This window comes from Carya illinoinensis, chromosome 4 (genome assembly GCF_018687715.1).
Source record: "Carya illinoinensis cultivar Pawnee chromosome 4, C.illinoinensisPawnee_v1, whole genome shotgun sequence".
NCBI lineage: Eukaryota > Viridiplantae > Streptophyta > Magnoliopsida > Fagales > Juglandaceae > Carya > Carya illinoinensis.
In genome coordinates this window covers 3,219,258-3,240,426 of record NC_056755.1, presented here as the reverse complement: position 1 = coordinate 3,240,426, position 21,169 = coordinate 3,219,258, and the positions used below count along the sequence as shown (strand labels likewise).

The following is a 21,169-nucleotide window of genomic DNA, read 5'->3' as shown; positions in this document are numbered from 1 at the left end:
ACCATTTTAAGGACGGCTGCATGTCCAGTTAGTACATACATTTTTAAAATAATCTGGCTCAACACAAAAGGCCTCGTACAGTGGAAGACTTGACCGCTGATGCAGTAGTGATATACAAGTTGCCAGCACAAGGACATCCTATAGTACAAAGGCCACTGGAATCTCATTTTTCAAAGAGCACATTACATGACTGCGATTTACATTATTGTAATTGTTGTTATTCTTCTATTGCATTCAAGTTTTATTGATATGAGAAACTATGACATTATCAATTCTTTTCTTACATTCTGCAACGCTCATGATGCAGTCTTGGAAAAATCCTCGAGCGTTATAGGAGACACGTAGAAGAAGAAATCGCTGTCCGCAGGAGTTCTGAGCTAGAAAAGGTTAGCCATAATCCGTTCAATGTTTTTTAGAGGTCTCCAATTCTAGAAAAGAAAATTGAAGCTTCACCTTGGAGTCTTGGACCTTGCACAAACAGGTGCTATCACATATTTAAATACATGGAAGATCCTGAATTAGCAACTCAATTGATCGTAATTTCATTTACATATGCTAAAAGGAGATTTTGATGACTTTTTGTCGATGATTTTCCATAATTCAACTATAACATTTAATTTATTTTGATACAGTGTTGATCACATCTAATTTTCCACACTACCAAGATTCTATATTTCTATGTCAATACTACATCAGACAATTTATTTTTCAGAAAGACTGGTTGTGTAATGACTCATGGAGGACGGAACAGGATATGGTACTAAGCTGTGGACAAGGAAAACAGCATTGTCAATGACACAGCATTGTCAATGCTGATAGGAAGATGACAAAGATTAAGATGAGAGTCTCTTTCCCAAGCATTGAAAATTGATTGCTTTAATCCTGTTACCGTCTTATATGATATTTTTTCAAAATATTTGTCCGTGTTAAACGATTTTCTTATCTCGAAATCTATGGTTCTTAACTTCTAAACATCTTCATTTAATATTTTGATGCTATTCTTTATGATATTCCTCTCGTACCTACTTTTTCCTTATAATTCAGGCAAATCATGCTGACTGCCCTGGTCTTCAGATGGGCGCTAGGCCACTGGAAATGATACAAAGGTAACATCTTTCAGGTCCATATACATGTGCTGCAATTGGCACGGTGGGAATAAATAACCCATGTTACAGGGAAAACAACCGGTGCTCCTTTTACATGATTTAAAGACAACATCTAGGAGACCATTTCCCTCTTTGACATGATATTCTCCCAAACTAACGATCCTCTGTTAGCATGCACAAACCCTAGTTGCTCATTAACATAAGATCTTTGAGGCCCAAGTAGAAGTGCTTCAATTAACCAGCTAATTGCATTCATTTTCATGCTTCTGGCAGGTACCTTGAAGAACAGAATATTCAAGAGAAAACCTTGATAGAACTCACTCACTTAGAGATAGAACTGGATGTGATGTTGAGACAAACCAGATTCAGAAAGGTCAATTCTTACAAGATACCTTTTTTTATCCTTCAAGTTGAAATATCAGAGTTGAATTGTTAAACCTGTGATCAGTGACTAGCTGTAGCCCTGAGATATCATCAAATCAGTGGTCAAAATCCATGAAAGCAAAGAAGATAGAAATTAGATTTGTCATACGGTGGTGCTCTCATATTGGACTAGATTTGTCATAAATCCACATAACTGAAATATAGAAAAATTCTTCACATTTCTTTTGAGATGATATGCACCGGTATGTGGAATAGAATTAATAACTCAATGCCAAAAGGGCAAAACCCAAGTCTAAAAACATTACACAACACAAGCACCTAAAAATATTACAGATTCAGAATCATGTCTCGTCCTCTGGTACAATTAGTCCATTTTTGCTGAACTCAGGAAGGGAAAAATAATAAAGAGGAAAATAACAGATACCCAAGAGTCCTGTACACTATACAAGCACCTCTGAAAATCCCATAAGTTTAAATGCGGGGAAATTTTGAGTTTAGAGCATCTCTTAACACCTATATGGGGCTGAAATTATCTTCTATTGAAGAACATGAGATGCATTTGGTTCATTATCAATTTTAATGTCTTTATATTCATTTTTAAACTAGCTGCGTGCATGATAAATGAGTGTGGAATACTCACGAGTTTGAATGGTAAACAGACACAGCTAATGATTGAAGCTATAAAAGCGCACCATGAAGAGGTATGCCCTTCTAACTCTTTGCAGATGTGAAGCATGATACATTTGTAAGTAAATCCAGCAACAAAAGTAAGAACAAATGTAAAGAACAAAACTTGATATAGCTTTCATGGAGCATTTAAGAAATGGTTTCTTAACTCCTTCAGCATACTTCCATAGAAAATCAATAACTTGTGTTCAAGTAGAGATTGAAGGGATAACTCTTGGTGAATGTGATCCTACATTGACTGAAACTTTTTACTTTTATAATGACTGCAGGGGGCTCTAACTGTAATCTTAACTAGTATTTTTGAAGTAAATGCAAATATGGCTACTACTATTATTAGATCATTTACAAATGTTGATAGCATCAAGAGCTGTGCCACAATGAAATGGCATGACGAGATTTTAGGAATTTGAGTGAGTGAAATTGTAATACGTTATATCTGTTAGAGGGTGGTAAATGAACTTTCGTATTGAGCATTATTTGCAAAATCTGATCCAACTGTAGTAGTCTATTAATTGATAGATGCATATATGATGTTTACAATTAATAGATTCGTTTATCCCACAATGATGCTAAAGCCATTGTGATATTAGAAAATCAAGCAGCTTTATCTACCACTACCATAGTCTAGGATCATCAAGTACAGAAGTAGATAAAAGATAGAGAAGACCCTCTCAATCTTACACATGCATGCATGTTATGTTGATAGGGACATGGGGCATCGATGGGGGAGGGGATTTTGATTTAGTGGTGAAAGTAATTCGGATGCTGATTATGGCAGAGACTCGTGGCAGCCATGAAAAGTAGACAAAATGTTCATCGACACTTCCTCACATGACCGGATTATTATATACCACCCATATCTCATATGCCTCCTATGCCATTATCTCTTAATCTGTAACCCCTAGAGGTTGGCTCAAGCAGTAAGACTGCTCCCTCTAGTCTAAGGTTTGGGTGCACACAAATTCTAGGAGCCATCATATTGGAAGAATTTTCCCTTGAATTACTCAAGTGCACTTGCAATAAACTCGGAAACTCCTTACCGAGGGTCCAATCACCCCTGTGATAAGTCAAGACTTTGTTCCAGATACCCGGCACCAATATTGAAAAAAAAAAACCTATGAACCTCTGAATTTTAAAAAATAAAATAAACTTAGAAATGATTCAAGAGTTATGGATAGTGTCATGTCAGTCCAATAGAATAAAAATGAGATAGGGTGTAGTACATAGCAATTTCCACGCTAAAGATGGGTAGTATCATCAAACCGATGTCTCCAACCTATGACCCTTGTGTTCCACATGACCGAGGTATATAAACACCTTTCAACCTGAGTACTGCCAAATATAAGTGGTTAATACAGCAAGTGAATTTGGAATCGGTTTGAGCTTTAAAGTAAAGCGATAATTTACATGGTATATCAAGACCCACATGTAGACTCTACTTGTTTGCACCCCAACAAGTGCTATGTAGCTTACAATGAATTCATAGTTCGTGAGGAAAGTCTAATATTGTGGCCATGATTTGCTGTGCAAAGTGCTAATAATCCTATTGTGTATGCGTGCATTACATGAATTTGAAATGACGGTTTCTAATGGCTCAATAAGACAAATATATAGCATGGATCATCACAAAACTGAAGCAGCTTTTTACAAACAGAAGGTTGCAATTCATTCATTGTGCAATGTTGAAATAATCCTTTTTAACAACATCTGCAATATATTAATGAACAGGAAAAGCGGCTGAGAGAAGAGAAGACACTGATGGAGGTGGAGGTATGTAGCTAGAGAAAGATAGAAATCTGAGAGAACTTTACTCAAATGAGTTTTTGTGTAATCTGGCTGAGCTGTGTATGTGTGTGTCGTGGCCTCAGATGGTAGCAATGATGAGTGAGAACCATGCGCTGAGACTGGAACTGGAGCCCAACAACGCCCGTGCCCCTCCACTCCAAGAAACCTTGCTTAATCTGTTTTGACCTAACAGTGTCACTGCTTTCTTGCAACTCAAGAATTTGTCTTCCTACCTCCAAGTTCCGAAGAATTCCATGCGTCACTTTCAGACTCCCTGAAAAGCTGCATGTCCACCGGACGTCCCATGTGCCTTAGGATTCCTTATTCGGTTGCTGCCATTCTTTATACTGTGGGAAACATACATAACTGTAAATATCATTTATTTAAAAAAAAAAAAATAACTATATGTCGATGTTTTTATTTATTTTTACTAGTCCAAGACCTGTTAAGTATATAAGGTGATATTTTCAAACAGAGAATATCCATTTTATTCAACTTATTAAAATGGAGTTGCTCCTAAGATATTTGTAGTACCTTGATTCCTTATCCAACGAGAGAATGAGATTTGATTAAAAAAAACAAAAAAAAAGGCAAAAGATGCATTGAACATTTCAAATATAATCCTGTGTGAATGCCCAAGATTCCTTACAATTATAAAAAAGATCAAAACATATATTTGAAGCAGTTTGATCCGAGTAATCATACTTAGTGGGCCTGATTGGGTCCGGACTACTTCAGTGCCACCGGGCTTGACCTCTCTTCGGGGGCAACAATTACTTGCAAGCAGTCTGTAGGGAAGAATGTTGCAGGGCCTACCGCCTGCCTCTTCATGGTCCAGCATGTTCCAGAACGGGTCTCGGTCATCCACGCCTTCTATATTTCAGTTTTGTTTTTTGTTTTTATGTGAACTGTTTGTCGTTTCTTTTTCCTTTCATCAGTACTAGGTTCGATGCGTGTCGCAGCTGGAGATCTTAATTTCTCGCCACAATTATACCGTTCTCAAGCGTCTGGCTTTCCGTTTCCGCAATTGAAAGCCGAAGTGCCCCCTCCTACCCCTTTCGTGCTCTCGATCTTCCGCACGAAGCATACATCTTAGGGTTAGGGTTCAGAGGCGACGGAAAGAGTGTGAAGAGCGAAAGAGAGGAATGGGAAGGGGAAAGGTGCAGCTGAAGAGGATTGAGGACAAGAGCAGTCGGCAAGTGACTTTCTCGAAGCGGAAGGGCGGGCTGATAAAGAAGGCTCGAGAGCTCGGAGTGCTGTGCGACGTGGAGGTGGCGCTCGTGATCTTCTCCGACCAAGGCAGGCTCTATGAATTCTCTAGCGCCGAGAGGTTGGCCTTTCTTGAACTCCCCCCCCCCCCCCCCCCCCCCCCCAAATCTTCAAATAAAAAACAAAAGGTCCTTTCTTAGATGTTTGAGCTCGCAGTACTCGCTTTTGAATCGGTTGTCTAATCTCTCTGTGCTCTGTGCTTTGTGCTCTGTTTCTGATCAAAAGAAAAAAGAAAGTATCTTAGCTTCGAGAGTCGGACATCTAGAAAATATCTTCCTTCCTCGAAGATAAGATATTATTTGCGCCGCGTCTTCATACGTGTTCCGCTATCTCCTGCTGCTTACCAGTACCAATACGAAACCCTAGTTTGACGGAGCCCTGTACGCTGGTTGGAAAATGGGTCTAACCCGCTTGATCACTGGTCAAGTCGGGTTGCTCGTATTCCCTAGATGGATCAGCTTCCGGTCGGTGGCTCATATGCTTATTAAGTCCTGCCTGTAATTTTAATGTTCAATGTTTTTTTTTTGTTTTTGTTTTTGTTTTTGCAATATGCTATTGTTGTGCCTTTCAGACTTTTTATCATGAACATGCAAACATGCGTAACTTGTGTGGCTTTCCAGGCCAATCAGCTTGTAATTTATGGATTTTGATCTGTTCTTGAAATTATCATATTGCGTTCTTATTGTCCTTTCCTAGTTGAATTCGTTTATAATTTAGTAATAAATAATATATTCTCAAATTCGTTTATAATTAATTAACGGAATATAGATTTGTATAGATTGTGATTAAAAAAATTTATAAATTTGGAATTTAATTAGTTATGTACGTTTATTCACAATTTAGATAGATCGCGTGCCCATCACAAATTATCTAAATTTCGATAATCATCACAAATTATCTAAATTATTGTTGAAGAAGTGCAATTCCTACGACTTGTTTATCTATTTCTTTCTAGGACTTTTTTATTTCACACGTAAATTGTCAGCCAATAAAGGTCGTTTCTTTTAGCATCTATGTCCTCGTGAGTCGTGAGTAGTCTTTTTCATTTTGAGTTGGACACGACCATGGACTCCGTTAACCCGGGCTCTTCTTTTTTCTTTAGTTCAAGGCCCAATATTGTAGTTGTCTATCAAGTAAGGCGTTACTCATCATAGCTGTTGTCTCTTTTTTATATGAGCGACATTCGGGGATCGAATTCTTACACCTCTGCCCCCTTATTGGGAGAATAAAACTAACGCTATTTATAGTGAATGGCAATGGCAATGTACAAATAGGGGTTTTGTGCCATTTGTTGACAGTGTGGCTATATTGTATAATGCAAGGGAAAGTCAGCTTGGAAAATCATTTTTTAAGCTTCTTGTGATTGATCAGTATATATATAAAATAAAATAGGTGTTAACCATCCTATGCAGGTGGGTTGACCCAACCTCGTAACCATCTAGGTGGGGTGGCTCAAACTACCCTCGGTCCTCTCACACAGTGCCTCACCCAGATCCGCTCAACAGATAGGTGGGCTAGGTTTGCTATTTGCCCTGGGCTCCGAGTTACTTTGGTGTTCAATAAAACCAAACTTGGTTTCTAACCCACAAAATTAAAAAAAAAAAAATGGAGAGGTTAAGAGGGTTTACTTGTACAATGTTCATAACCTTGTCGAAGTTTAAATTTACAAAAACAATTGGTTATCAATGAGAATTTTCTTTAATCGGTAAATAAGATTTTACTGTTCGTAGGAATAGCCAAAAGCTCAAATACACTGATCATATACAAGAGAAATGCCCAGGAGTGATATTATACTAATACAAGAAATTCACGGATGTCCATGCCATTAAAATATATTATAATCGACCATTGGAACAAGTTGTTAAACAAGAAGGTTCTAATTTTATCCAATGATCGTTTTTGATCATCAAAACTTCGCTTGCTCCTCTCCCTCCAAAGATACCACCATAGTCTGATTAGAACCATCTTCTAAATTGTGGCAATCCAAGAAGTGCCTTGGAGACCTCTCCATGAAACTAAAGAGGTCAGTCATCCTTCTTGACATCTACCAAACTATACCCACCTTTGCAAAAAAGTCATTCTACAAAGTTATGGCAATCTCACAATGACTTAATAGATGATCGATGGAAAAAGAAATTCTCGAGGACCACTTACTTTCATCTTTGACACAAGAAGCTCCTAACGTTGAAGTTGATGGTGAGGCAATTTCACAAAAATCTTCTAATTTAAAAGTGATGCACCAGGTAGTGAAAATATTTTGGTCACCTCAAGCGTGCATGCATGCAACCTACCTCCACTCCGGTGGCCCTTGCTGGAGCTGATCTCTCTTCCTTCAACCCACATCTTTCCTCACATTTTCTCTTCCCTTTCTTCTCTCCCCATCTCTCTTTCTCCCCTGTTTCTCTGCGATGGATAATGTTAGGCAATTTTTAGTGGAGTCCAAAACTTTTGCCTTCTCGAAAGTGGGTGCAAATTGCTTTCGTATTCTTGAGAAAAGCAGACGCATGGCTATTTATCTATTAATCAATGGGGCGGCGGCTTCATGGGTGGTGAAAATGGTGGTGGAAGCCACCGAGACCAGGTGGCGTGAGAATTTCTTCAGAAAAATGAGGGTCGGTAATGGGTTTCTCATGCTTCATCTACTCAGAAATGCTAGGGGCTGCTACCTCCACCTGGAGGAGTTCATCAATGGGAGAAAAAGAGGCTCTCTAATCATCCCCGAGGGCGTCAAGAGCTGTGGATGGGAGGGGTTCGCTTATAATCTCAAAAAGGTGGCCGAACGTGAGGCTCCAAGATGGTTTGGGGAGCTCGGTTTTAGGCCGTCTACCACGCCGCCGGTTTCCTACGCCACGGTCTTGTCTAGTGCAGTGGCAGAGTGCAGCTCTACCATGGAGATGATGGGAGACAAGCCTGGTTTTTGCCCAGTGGACTCGAAGGGGATTTCTGACAGTGATACTAAGTTAGGTGAAATAGAAGGGGTGTTCTGGGATGTAAAAGCCAAACTTACGGGTGTACTCCAAGAAATTGCCACTTTGATGAATAAAGTTGATATGAGACTCGGCATGGTGATGGGACGGGATAAAGGGTTCACGTCTGCCTCACTCCAGTCAATTCCAGAAGACCGTTTTCCCAATATGGGATGGAAGGACTCTGCAAGCGCAGAGAAAAGAGAAAGTTCAAGGGCCTTAATAACCACTCGGCCACTCGAGCCGTTGACATACTCTGGGCTCAAGCCTCAGAGCCCACTGAAGGTAATAAACCCTCAGCCCCCCCTCACACGAGCTTCGAGCCCATGGTCTCGGGCCTCTTCTCAGGCTGACCCCCCCATTCGGGTTGAGCCTGAAACCTGGTAGGAAAGCCTTCAGCCCCCCCTCACACGGGATTCAAGCCCACGGTCTCAGGCCTCTCCTCAGGCCGGACCCCCCACCCAGGTCGAGCCTGTGACCCGGCAGCTTTCATCACACGGGCCATCCTCGTCTCGGCCTTGAGACCCTCTTTCCAGCACCATCTACCAAACCCCGCCAGCATCCTTGCCGGCAACCACGCCAGCATCACAGAAACAACCGACAGACTCTGGCGAACCTACCGGCGTAGTCGACGCAGGGTATAAGGCCACGACGGCGGCAATTACGACCCCGACAGTGTTGCCTGAGGAGGAAAACGACATCACTGTCGTTCCTCACGCCTCTAAGAGCCCAATGCCGGCACAGATAATCCCGATCTGCCACTTGGAATCTTCTGGGTTTACTTCCGATGGCCATCTGCCCCCATGGGATGAAGACCACCCCTTCCCAGCAACCTGCGCAGCCTCTTCCTTGGTGGAAACTTCTGAGTTTACTTCCAGGGTCCTTTGTACTCTTGAAGAAGAGGCAGAACGTGACTCTGAAGAGGAGGAAGAAGAAGTGGTAGAGCTTGGGTCAGGTTTTTTAGTGCCTTTCACTGTTATGGGAAATGAAGGGGATGATCCCAGTCCACTTTGCTCGTTACCCCCAGCACTTCCGTGGTCTGACCCACAAACAGATTGGGTGCTGAAGAAGGTAGAAGACATTTGGCATTATGCAAGGATTTCTTGCGCCGACTTTGAGGATCAACTGATAGCACTGTTCACAGCCATTGCAGCAGAGCAGTCTCACAACCTCCGATCCGCCAATAAAATGGAAAGGCAATTAAAGAGACTCTCATGCTACGTAAATTATGGTTGAGAAGGAAGTGCTAGCAGGGAAAGATTTACTGATAGGGCGAACTTAGGTGATCCATGAAGCCCAAGATCCTTTCATGGAATATTCGGGGTTTAAACAACCCAAACAAACGCCTCAGAGTGAAGAACCTAATCCGGGATTGGAAGGTGAACATCCTTTGTTTATAGGAGACTAAATTGAAGTACGTAGACAGGAAAATTATCAGAAGTTTATGGAATTGCGCTTATGCGAGATGGACCAGCTTGCCTTCCAAGGGCGCATCAGGGGGCATTATTGTGATGTGGGATAAGAGAGTTGTTGATTTTGTGGAATAATCCATTGGCGAGTTCGTGGTTGCATGTTCCTTTAAATCTTTGAAAGACGGGTTCGGGTGGGACTTTGCAGGCATTGATGGTTCAAATAATGATAATAGCAGAAGGCTCCTTTGGGACGAGATTGCGGGTTTGTGTAGCTGGAGGGAGGGTCCTTGGTGCATTGGAGGCAATTTCAACATCACTCGAGAATATTCTCGAGTGAAAGGTCTGGGGACTCCAACTCGGGATCAGCCATGGCTGAATTTTCAGCCCTAATCTTCGAGCTGGATTTGATTGATCTTCCCCTAGGGGGGGTGACTATACTTGGTCAAACGGGAGGGCATGGTCTCGTCTAGACAGATTTATTGTCTCTCTTTCCTGGAAGACACATTTCCCCACCCTTTGTCAGAAGCGCCTCCCCAGGCTTTGCTCAGATAATTTTCCACTTCTGTTGGACTGTGGATGTATTCAAGAGGAGCAGAGATACTTCAAATTCGAGAATGTGTGGCTGAAAGTGGAGGGTTTTATGGACAAAATTAGATCTTGGTGGTCCTCCTATCAGATCTCGGGCACCCCCAGCTTTGTTTTAGCCGGAAAACTTAAAAATTTGAAAAATGATCTGAGAACATGGAATATGGAAACCTTCGGGAAACTCAATGACCAAAGATATACTTTTTTTCAGGAACTACAGCATTTCGAGGATAAAGGAGCGACTTCGGCCCTCATGGCTGAGGAGAAGGAAAGGAAAATAGGGTGATAGCTGAACTAGAAAAAATCACGCTTATGGAGGAAATATCTTGGAGACAAAAATCACGAGACCTTTGGTTGAAAGAAGTGGACAAGTGCACTAAATTCTTCCATCGTGTCGCCAACTCCCATAGACGAACCAACGCCATTGAGGTTCTACATTCCGACGGGAGGATTATCTCTAACAGAGCAGCCGTCAAGGAACACATTGTTCACTTTTACGAACATCTGCTTAAAGAGTAACATTCCTGGCGACCTAAGGTAGATGGATTGACCTTTGACTCTATTGATGCATCAAGTGTAGCGTGGTTAGAAAGGCAGTTTGAAGAGGAGGAAGTACTCAAAGTTTTAAAAGGGATGGTAAAAGTCAAGGCCCTAGGCCCCGACGGTTTCACAATGACTTTTTTTCAAGCTAGCTGAGACATCGTCAAAGAGGACATTATGAAGGTATTTTTCGAATTTCATGCTTTCTTGAAATTTGAGAAAAGTCTCAATGCCTCCTTTATCGCCCTTATTTCGAAAAGGGCAAGCTCGGTAGAGATGCAGGACTTTCGCCCCATTAGCTTGGTGAGTGGGGTTTACAAAATTATTTCCAAGGTGTTAGCCCAGCGGATGAGTACAGTTATGGGGAAGATCATATCGAAGTCTCAAAACACCTTTGTGAAACGGAGGCAAATTCTTGACACTGTTCTTATTGCTAATGAATGTCTGGAAAGTCGGGTCAAAGAAGGCACTCCGGGTATCTTGTGCAAGCTAGATATGGAGAAAGTTTTTGATCATGTTAACTGGGACTTTTTGATACACATAATTGGCAGGTACGGATTTGGGAAAAGATGGTGCCAATGGATGAAACATTGTATCACAACCATTTGATTTTCCGTTTTGGTGAATGGCACTCCCAAAGGTTTCTTTAATAGTTCCCGGGGCCTGCGACAAGGAGATCCTCTATCACCTCTTCTTTTCATATTAGTGATGGATGTTTTAAGCAGAATGTTGCATAGAATGGTGGAGGGTGATCACATCTCGGGTTTCTCAGTGGGCGACTCCACCCATGGTAATCTTTCAATCTCTCATCTTCTCTTTGCCGACGATATATTGATCTTTTGCGAGCCAGATCCTGATCAGATCCGCTCTCTAAAGGCTCTATTGCTCTGTTTCGAAGTCGTCTCCGGTCTCAAGGTCAATCTTGCAAAATCTGAAGTGGTTCAAGTCGGAGAGGTTGATAATCTAAGTGAATTGGCTGGTTTGCTGGGCTGCAAGGTGTCATCATTACCTATGAAATATTTAGGTCTCCCTTTGGGGGCCTCCCATAAATCCAAGACTATGTGGGATGGGGTGGTCGAGAAAATCGAACGTAAACTTACGGGTTAGAAACGACTTTACCTATCCAAAGGTGGTAGAGTCACTCTTATTAAGAGCACTCTATCCAACCTTCCCACATATCTTCTCTCCCTTTTCCCCTTGCCTGCAGGTGTGGCGCATAGACTAGAAAAGACCTTCCATGATTTCCTATGGGGTAGCTTGGAGGACGTGAAAAAGTTCCATTTAATCAAATGGGAAAAAGTATGCACACCCATAGCCAATGGCGGATTGGGGTTCCGCAACTTGAGAACTCTCAACAAAGCACTACTTGGTAAATGGCTATGGAGATACCACAGAGAACGAGACGCCTTTTGGAGAGAAGTTATCGACAGTAAATATGGGAGCATGCGAGGTGGTTGGTGTTACAACGAAGTAAGAGGGGCTCATGGTGTAGGTCTGTGGAAATTCATATGCAACGGTTGGGAAGCTTTTTTTGCTAATTGCAGACTCGCGATGGGAAGGGGCAGTCAAGTTAGCTTCTGGCACGACTCTTGGTGTGGCGAGTGTTCTTTGAAGATCACTTTTCCTTCCCTGTACAGGATTGCGTCTGATAAGGAGGCCACAGTTGTTGATAATTTCGACAGTTCCTCTACCTTCACCCATTAGTCAGTAAGATTCATTCGAGCGGCACAAGATTGGGAATTGTAAGTCACTGCTGATTTTTACAGCGCGTTACAAGCGTCAAATTTACATGCTGATAGAGAAGATCATCTGCTTTGGTCGCTCACAGAAAATAAGCGTTTCTCAGTACATTCCTTTAACAAGGTACTCTTGGCACATTACTCCATTGTATTCCCTTGAAAGTGCATTTGGAGGACTAAGGCTCCTTTAAAAGTGGCTTTCTTCGTATGGCTAGCATCCCATGAGAGTATTCTGACTATTGATAAATTGAGAAGATGTGGCCTTTACCTAACGGATTGGTGTTTTATGTTCAAACACAACGATGAGACAGCGGATCATCTTCTCCTCCATTGTGAAGATGTCATGACTTTATGGGATGACATCTTTACAAGACTAGGCTTGGCATGGGTAATGCCTAGAAAGGTGATTGATCTTTTGGCTTGTTGGAGAGGAATCTGGGGTAAGGGCCAGATTGAAGATATTTGGAAAATGTTGCCACTTTGTCTAATGTGGTGTACATGTAACGAAAGGAATAGTCGCTGTTTTGAGGACAATGAGCGATCTCCGGAAGGCTTTAGGGATTTCTTTTGTCACACTTTAGTTCTATGGGCATCATCTATTATAATGAATGACACTTCTTTTACTGAACTTTATGTTGCTCTTCGTAGCTCTTAGCCTGTAGCAAGGCTCTCTGTATACCCCCTATGTACTCGGGCCTTGCCATTTTCCTGTTCTAATATGTCTCTTTTTACTTATTAAAAAAAAAAATGATCGATGGATTCTCCATTCTTTTTATACAAACAATGCTAATCCAGGATTATGATTTGTCGTTTCCTTAGGTTATCAGTAGTGAGCATCTTCCCCAAAGAAATTGTTCATACAAATAAGGATGCCTATAAGGGAGTTTTTGTCTTCCAAATGGTCTTGCACGAGAATGAATTTACATTATGCTTAGAGATGGATTGGTAGAAGGAGCGTATGGTGAACTTCCCTTTCGCCGAGGGTCACCAAAACAGCTTGTCTTCACCCTCCCCCCTCGTAAGACTAGAATATAGAATGTAAGATTCAAAGATTGCTTCAACTTCCCAATCATGGACAGCACTAAGAAATGTGATATTCTATTGGAAAGTATCGTTAGATTGGTCAAGGAGGCTTGCAATCGAGGCTGGCTTTATTTTATTTAATTTTTTTTATATAGAGGAATCTCTCCAAGGCAGGGCCCTTTGGATTCACGCATGCTGAGGGGCTTCCTTTATTCTCTCTATACCAAAGAATTCGGGATAAGCTTCCTTAGGGCAGGTTTGGAAGACATATCTCAACTCAAAATTCTCATTTCATTGTTACAACTTTTCTAAATTTCCACACAAAATATAATAAACAATTTTAACTTTTTCAAATTCAAATACAATTTTTTCAAATCCCAAAATAATAATAATACTCAAAAATAATATTTTAAACTTTCATCTCAACTCAAAATTCTCATCTTACTTACCAAACCTGCCAGTGCTCTGTCACCACATCATATGTCATGCCAAAACTTAATTCGGGACCGTTACCTTTCTCCAAATGGGTAAATCTAGAAAATTAAGTCAGTTCACATTGAATGTGCTTTCAGAGCCCCACCCCATAGGATCGAAACCAACCTCCCCATGCTCTTCCATACTGAGTCTAAAATTGTTCTCCACAAAGCTCCATGTTCTATGGGATATCTCCATAGCTATTTGCCCAACAAGGCCTTACTAAAAAGTTGCAAATTACATATGCCCAACCTTCTTCAGAAATTGAAGAACAAATGGCGACCCATTTTACTAGATAAAATTTGAACACATCGTTCATCCCTTCCTATAGAAAATCCCACTATATTTTCTCCATGCAGTGAGCCACTTTTGATAGACACGAAAATAAAGAGAGGAAATAAGTCATTTGGTTGGAGAGGATACTTTTGATAAGTGTATCTTTGCTACCTTTGGATATATCGCTCCATCTTTTTTAATACATCATTTCAAATGGATATCAATTCGTAATGAGCATCCCCCGAGAGGCCAAGATATTTCATTGGTAGATATGATATCTTACATCTCAAAATAGTTGCCATACCATCCACATTATGCACATGCCCCACTGTAACAACGTTTGATTTACCCAAGTTCAAGTTCAACCCTGAAACAACATTGAAACTGAGAAGGAGAGCCCTTAATGAATGGATATGATTCTAGCTGGCCTCACAAAATAGCAAGGTGTCATTGCCAAATAATAGATAAGAAATATTTAGTGAGCCCATATTTGCCTCCCTCATTGTAAAGTCGGATATGAAACCACCAACCCCGACCTTATCAGTCGTTTTGCTAAATGCTTCTATTATGAAAACAAATAGTAATGGAGATAAGGGATCCCCCTATCTCAATCCCTATGAGCTCGGAAAGAAAATGCTTGTTGTGCCCTTACTCAAGTAATGAAACGTATTGTAGAGATACAATGTTTGATCCATGAGTACCACTTCACACTGAAACCACATCTCTCAAGCATATAGAATAAGAAGTTTTAATTGATCATAGGCATTTTTATGTCTAGTTTGCAAAGAAGCCTGGACTCTCTCAACTTGAGTCTACTATCTAGACATTTGTTGGCAATAAGCCCCACCTGCAGTATTTGCCTCCTCTTCACAAAGGTATTTTCGGGCCTTGATATTACTTTCTCCACCACCGTGCTTAACTTGTTTGCCTAGACTTTTGAGATAATTATATACATTCCACTCACCAAGCTAATAGGGTAATAATTCTTAACCTCAACCACCTCTGGCTTTTTTGGAGTAAGAGCAATGAAAGTTGTATTAATAATTTTTTTGAACATTGCATTTTCATGAAATTCTTGAAAGTCCCCAAGATATCACACTTAATCACTTCCCAACAAGACTAAAAGAACGCTGCAGTGAAGCCATTTGGACCTAAAGCTTTATACCCCACCATACTTTTTAACACTTTCCAAACCTCCATTTATTCAAAAGGCCTCTCGAGCCATCCTTTTGCTTGTAGGTCGATAGTATCAAAGGTAAGCCCATCTAATCTTGCTTGCCAAAAGAATTGTTTCGAAAGCAAATTATCATAGTAGTTGACAATAAATCCCTAATCTTGGTTTGGTTAAAGATAGTCACCCCATCCGCAGACAAGGAATCAATAGCGTTATTCCTCCTTTGTGAGTTAGCCACCCGATAAAAGAACTTGGTACATTTATCCCCCCTCCTTCAATGATAAGACTCTTGACTTTTGTCTCTAAGATATCTCTTCCATGAGTAAGACCCTCTTAAGTTCTACAGACACTTGAATTTTGCAAGCCCTTTCCACTTATGACATTTCTTGTACCTCTAGTATGTTCTCCATACACTTAAGTTCCTCCAAGAGTAGTTTATTCTGGCCTTCCACATTAGCAAACACTTGTTCATTCTAGCTTTTCACATCTCTTTTTGGTGCCTTAAATTTACATGCCAGAATATAACTTGGAGTTCCTTGTCCATCATTGTTTAACTTAGTTGATAAAGCCCTTAGATTTCAGTCACACATTCTCGAATTTGAAGTACCTTGGATCTCCGTGTATTCCACAGTCAAGAAGGATGAGAAAGTGGTCTGAGCATAGTTGAGGAAGACGCTTTTGAATGAGGTTTGGAAAATGTGTTCCCCAACCCAGGGAAACCAAGAATCTTTTGATCCTTGACCAAGAATGATTTTTACGATTGCTCAACCAAATTAAGGAACCACATGCAAGTGGGATGACTAATAGATCTTGGTCAAAATGAAGTTAGAAAAGTCTATCATTGCTAAATTGTAGTTGGAACCACCCGATCTTTCATTCGGGAAATGAATGATATTAAAATCTCCTCCAATACACCAAAGCATATCCCATATGCTACATAGTACGACCAGCTCATCCCATAATAGTCTTTTTGCTTTATCTATAGTAGGACCGTAGAAACCTGACACTTGTGAAGGTCTACTGGAAGCCATCCTTAACATTTTTAAAAGAGCAAGCCATCGTGAAATCATCCATGCCATCCTCCACCTTTCCAGCACTCGTTTATCTCACATTACTAGAATGCTCCTTGATGCTCTATTGGAGGATGGATAGTGCCAACTTACCTAATTACATGCCCATAAACTCCTAATGATGATTAAAGAGAAACTTCGATTTTGTTTCTTGTAAACATATAATGTCACCTCACCACATTTGTAGTTGATTTCAGATTGTGAGGTGCTTCTCCTTCTCATTTAGCCCCCTTACATCCAATAAATGATTTTTAGCTTCATTGTACAACTTCATTTGCCCTACTTTTTGCTCTCCCACAATTTTAATTCATTTCACTTGCTGTATCATTAACTGTCTATTTAAGCCTCTTGAGCTCCCTAGCTCTTTTCTTGACTGAGTTGAGCTCACCATCCAGTCTAGCCTATCATTATCCAGTCTCAACAAGTGAAAATAAGGCAATAAATTGGTCTTCAAAGCCATTACATACAATCTCAGCACATGATTGGATCTCCTTAACTTTATGCAAAACACATTCCGAAGCACGGGTTAGGTGGCTCCCAAAACTCTTCATTGTTGCCCAAAGGACTGGACAACTCAGAAAAAGACCCTTGCCAATACTCCCTCACATCCCTATCTGAGTTGTACAAGACCATATCTCCCTTGGAAGACTCAGCCCCTGTAGTGATCATTTTGCGGTCCCCGACATGAGAGATGAATACAATGAACTTACGCAACCTATTCCCCTTTCATAAACCTTGTTGCTCGTGGCAAGAGTCAACAAAAACCGACTAGGCATAGTTACTTCTCTGCAGAGTTGGTGGGAGAAGGATGAGACCAAGTTACTTAACCATAGCAAGGCTTCCATCAACTGTTTAAGGGGTTAGACTATAGGTAGAGTGGGGGTGAAAAGTAAATTGCTCTACAAATATATATTCTTAAAGGATGCTACTTGTGAGAGCCACGCATTACTATGATATTGCGAGAGGCTCCCGTGTTGAGGGGATGGTAGACAGGTTGAGTGAAGACAATGGTGTAGAGTGTGGGGAAGGCATATAAGGAATGTGTAGGTTTGTTAAAAAAATATATAATAAAATCTATCTCTTTTCATAAGTTTAAACTTTTGAGATAAACTGTGATTTTACATAGTATTAGATTAGAGGTCTTGAGTTCAAACCCTGACTATACATTTCATGTAATTAATCAATTAATGTTTGAATTTTAAAAATGAAAGGAGAACAAGAAAAGTTGAGAGGAAAATGAATTGGAGAAGGTTTGATGAGAACCTCACTTGTGGAGTTGGAACCGCGAGTGCTGCAATAGGGAGGAAAGGAAAGCTTCTGTTAGTATATAAAGAAGTTCTTGGTCAGCTCAGGAATAAGTATTCACTCCTTGTGTTATGGCTAGTCTCATGCTTAAGTCATACACGGGATGCAGATAAAGGCTATCGAGTAGATCGGTGGCATGTGTTACTCAGAAAAACTTAATTCACCCCTTTATATAAAACGTATCTGATTAAGTAGAGGAGACAATATTTACATATCAGTTTAAAATTGTCAAATGTTTAGATTGATCTTCTTTTTCCTAGTTTTTGATTAGGAATTACCTTTTTCAATATCAACATAGTATTAGAAAAACCACATTTTGGCTGATCTCTGCTTTCTACCGGTAGTATAAATGAATTTAATGTTTAAAATTCATTTTTTTCACCAAGTTTTTTTTTAGTCAATTGATGATTTTTTTTTTATCGGTAAATAAAATTTTATTGATTATAAAATAGGCAAGAGCCTAAGTATAGGAGAGTCAATTAATGATTGAACATAGCATTAAAGTGTGATCTTGAGTTCGAACATTGATTTCATTCTTTAATCCCGACTTCAGTTGAATATTATTTAGATATAAATAAAAAAGAAAGATATTAAAGTCCATTTCCCACTCGAAAAAATGCTAAAAAAGTTATTAAATTATGAAACTCACCTCATTCCATCAATTTGACATGATTTGTACATCTAATAAACAATTTTTACTCAAAAGTTCTATTCCTAGATGTAATTAAAGGATTAGAAAATTAATTAGATTTAATTTAAATAAATAACTATAATGAAACTTCTAGAGGTTGGCTCAAGTGGTAAAGGTCTAGGGTTCGCGGATGTGCTCCCTTTAAGAGAAGATTCAAATCCTCGTGGGCATAAACAATCTCTAAAGACTATCAGACTGGATGATTCTTTCCTTGAATTATTCGAAATGCACTTGCGGAAAACATCCTGCGGAGGGCCTATGCATCCTCGGAATTAGTCAAAATACTATCCCCAGACACCCGGTGCCAATCAAGAAATAACTATAAAGAAAAATTATATACATTTCAAAGTGTTTAGAAAATCACAAATTGAACTCAAAAGACATTTCTCACTATTATAATTGTTTAGCTACTAAACATCTTTTATAGGTAATCAAGAAGTTTTATTAAAAAGATTATAAGCATAGCCTAAATACACAACACATATACAAGAGAAATATCTTACTAGGATTTATAGCTAAAGTAATAATTTCACAGACATCTAGACCATTAAAATCTATTGCCCCGGCGCAAAGGAATGAAGTTTTAAAAAAGAAAACTTTCAACTCATCTATTGTCCTCTTGCAATCTTTAAAACTTCTATAATTCTTTCTCGAAATGCACCAATGTATATATAGGAGCCATCTTCCAGATTGATGCGACTCTTGGATTGCCTTGGCGGCCTCTTCAGCATGCTAGAAAATCCCCTAGACTTCTAGGCATATCCATAATACTCCAACTCCCGCAAAAAAGTCATTCTACATGGCCTTGGCTACCTAGCAATGTAGAAACAGATAATGTACCGTTTCACCATTCTTCTTATATGTAAACACCAATCCCAATTCTCTATTTCCTCATATTATCTATAGTAAGTATCAGTTTTAAAGAAGCTGTCCATACATAAAATATTGCTTTCAAAAGAGCTAATCTTCCATATATTTCTTCACAAAAAGGTATTCACGTCTTGACCAGTCAAGATTTAGTAGAATGATCTAACTGTGAATCTGCCTTTTCTTTGATGGGCTTTAACTGAACTTGTTTATAATTCATATTGTCGCTCTTATAAAACACAATAAAACAAAGAACTTAGGTCTCATTTGGATATACAGATAAAATGAGATGGGATGAGATAAGAAATCTGTTAATAGTAGTAAGATAGTTTGTGAATAATAGTGAAATGGTTTGAGTTAAAATATTTTATAGGGTTTTGAGAAAGATAAGAAAAAGTTGAATAAAATATTATAAAGTTAGAATATTGTTTTTATTTTGAGATTTAAAAAAATTAAATTGTCTTTTGTACTTTGCTTGAAAAATTAGAAAAGTTGTAATAATTAGATAATTAATTAGATGAAAAAGTAGAAAATTTGAAAATCTAAAATTGAAAAGTGTTTGTATTTTAATGGTGTTTGGATATTGAGACGGGATGAAATGGGTTTAGACCATCTATGAAACCTAACGGGACCTTAGTCACGACATCCAAGTCTCAATCCTTTGATAGTTTGGTGAAATCAACATTTCGATAATGACAGCCTCTAGTGAAATCCACGAGCTCAGCTACTGAGTCATTCTTTGCCCATGGCTATTTAACATTTTTGTGTGACTAACTCATATTAGTTGTTACATTGAAAATTTATGTGATTTAATGCATTGTAAGTTCTTAGAATATAACATATTGAACAAAAGACTCTTACTTTTATCATTCAATACTGAAAATCTTCGTATGATATGAGAGTCTTCATGCGCCAAAGCTATACAAAAGCGGGCTGTTTTAGGCCCTCAATTATATGGCTTGACCAAGCATGAATGCCATCCTAGTTGCATCTAATGAACTTACAGAACTCCCTTGCTTCACTTTGAAAATATTAAAGAACTCATCATCTTTATAGAAACTGTTATCTTACGTACCCAACCAACTTGATCTATTTTTTTCCTTTAAATGAGATTTTAATATAGGGTTCACATAAAGAGAGACTACTCAACTTTCCAAAACCCTAAGCGCAATAATCATATAATCCTTGGCTTGTCATGACAGCTCAAGTGATAAGTTTCAATGTAATACATTTTCTGGCAAAAAATGTACTAGAAAAGCTACCACTTTTTTCCTTGTCCAGCCGGAACCTTTTGAAATAATTTTTAAATACGCACTTTTAGTATAGGTTGGTTTGGAGATCTAGAATATTTCAGGATATTTATGAATAGTATTGAAATAATTTATAAATAATAATGAAATTGTTTGAGTTAATTTTTATTGAGTTTTGAGAAAAATAAGAGAAAAAATGAATAAAAATATTATAAAGTTAAAAAATCATTTGAATATAATTTTGTAATATTATTTTGTTTTGAAATTTGAAAAAACTATATTGTTTTTTATGTTTTGTTTAGAAGTTTTGGAAAGTTGTTTTGTGTTTGGCTAGTAATTAGCTTATGATTAAATAAAAAAGCTGGATATTTAAAATTGAAAAGTATTTTGTATTAAAGCAATGTTTGAAAAAAAAAAATGAGAATACCTCAGTTTCCAAACCCATTATCAATACCTTAGTCTCCAAACCAGTTTCAATACCTAGAACAATCCAAATGCAAAAGTCACACACATTCTACAGTACTCTTATGATCATACACTCAAACACATACATATTATAGCCAAAT

At 39.1% G+C, this 21,169-nt stretch overlaps 2 protein-coding genes across 5 annotated transcripts in view; both read left to right on the top strand.

The window, feature by feature from the left end:
• Window positions 1–4,482, top strand: part of LOC122308193 (truncated transcription factor CAULIFLOWER A-like) — a 29,669-nt gene extending 25,187 nt beyond the window's left edge. The window contains exons 2-7 of one of the 2 annotated variants that reach the window (XM_043121390.1): window positions 308–386; window positions 1,045–1,106; window positions 1,380–1,479; window positions 2,150–2,191; window positions 3,906–3,947; window positions 4,046–4,482. In XM_043121390.1, the coding sequence (XP_042977324.1) occupies window positions 308–386; window positions 1,045–1,106; window positions 1,380–1,479; window positions 2,150–2,191; window positions 3,906–3,947; window positions 4,046–4,147 (427 nt within the window). In that variant the 3' untranslated portion in view covers window positions 4,148–4,482. Of the gene's footprint in view, window positions 1–307; window positions 387–1,044; window positions 1,107–1,379; window positions 1,480–2,149; window positions 2,192–2,446; window positions 3,384–3,905; window positions 3,948–4,045 lie in introns of those variants that run through there. The other variant, XM_043121392.1, reaches the window with a different exon arrangement.
• Window positions 4,483–4,656: 174 nt separating this feature from the next.
• LOC122308192 (truncated transcription factor CAULIFLOWER A-like) overlaps window positions 4,657–21,169 on the top strand; it is a 28,676-nt gene continuing 12,163 nt past the window's right edge. Inside the window, exon 1 of one of the 3 annotated variants that reach the window (XM_043121388.1) lies at window positions 4,657–5,292. In XM_043121388.1, coding sequence (XP_042977322.1) covers window positions 5,108–5,292 — 185 coding nt within the window. In that variant the 5' untranslated portion in view covers window positions 4,657–5,107. The remainder of the gene's footprint in view (window positions 5,293–21,169) is intronic. The other 2 variants (XM_043121387.1, XM_043121389.1) reach the window with 2 other exon arrangements.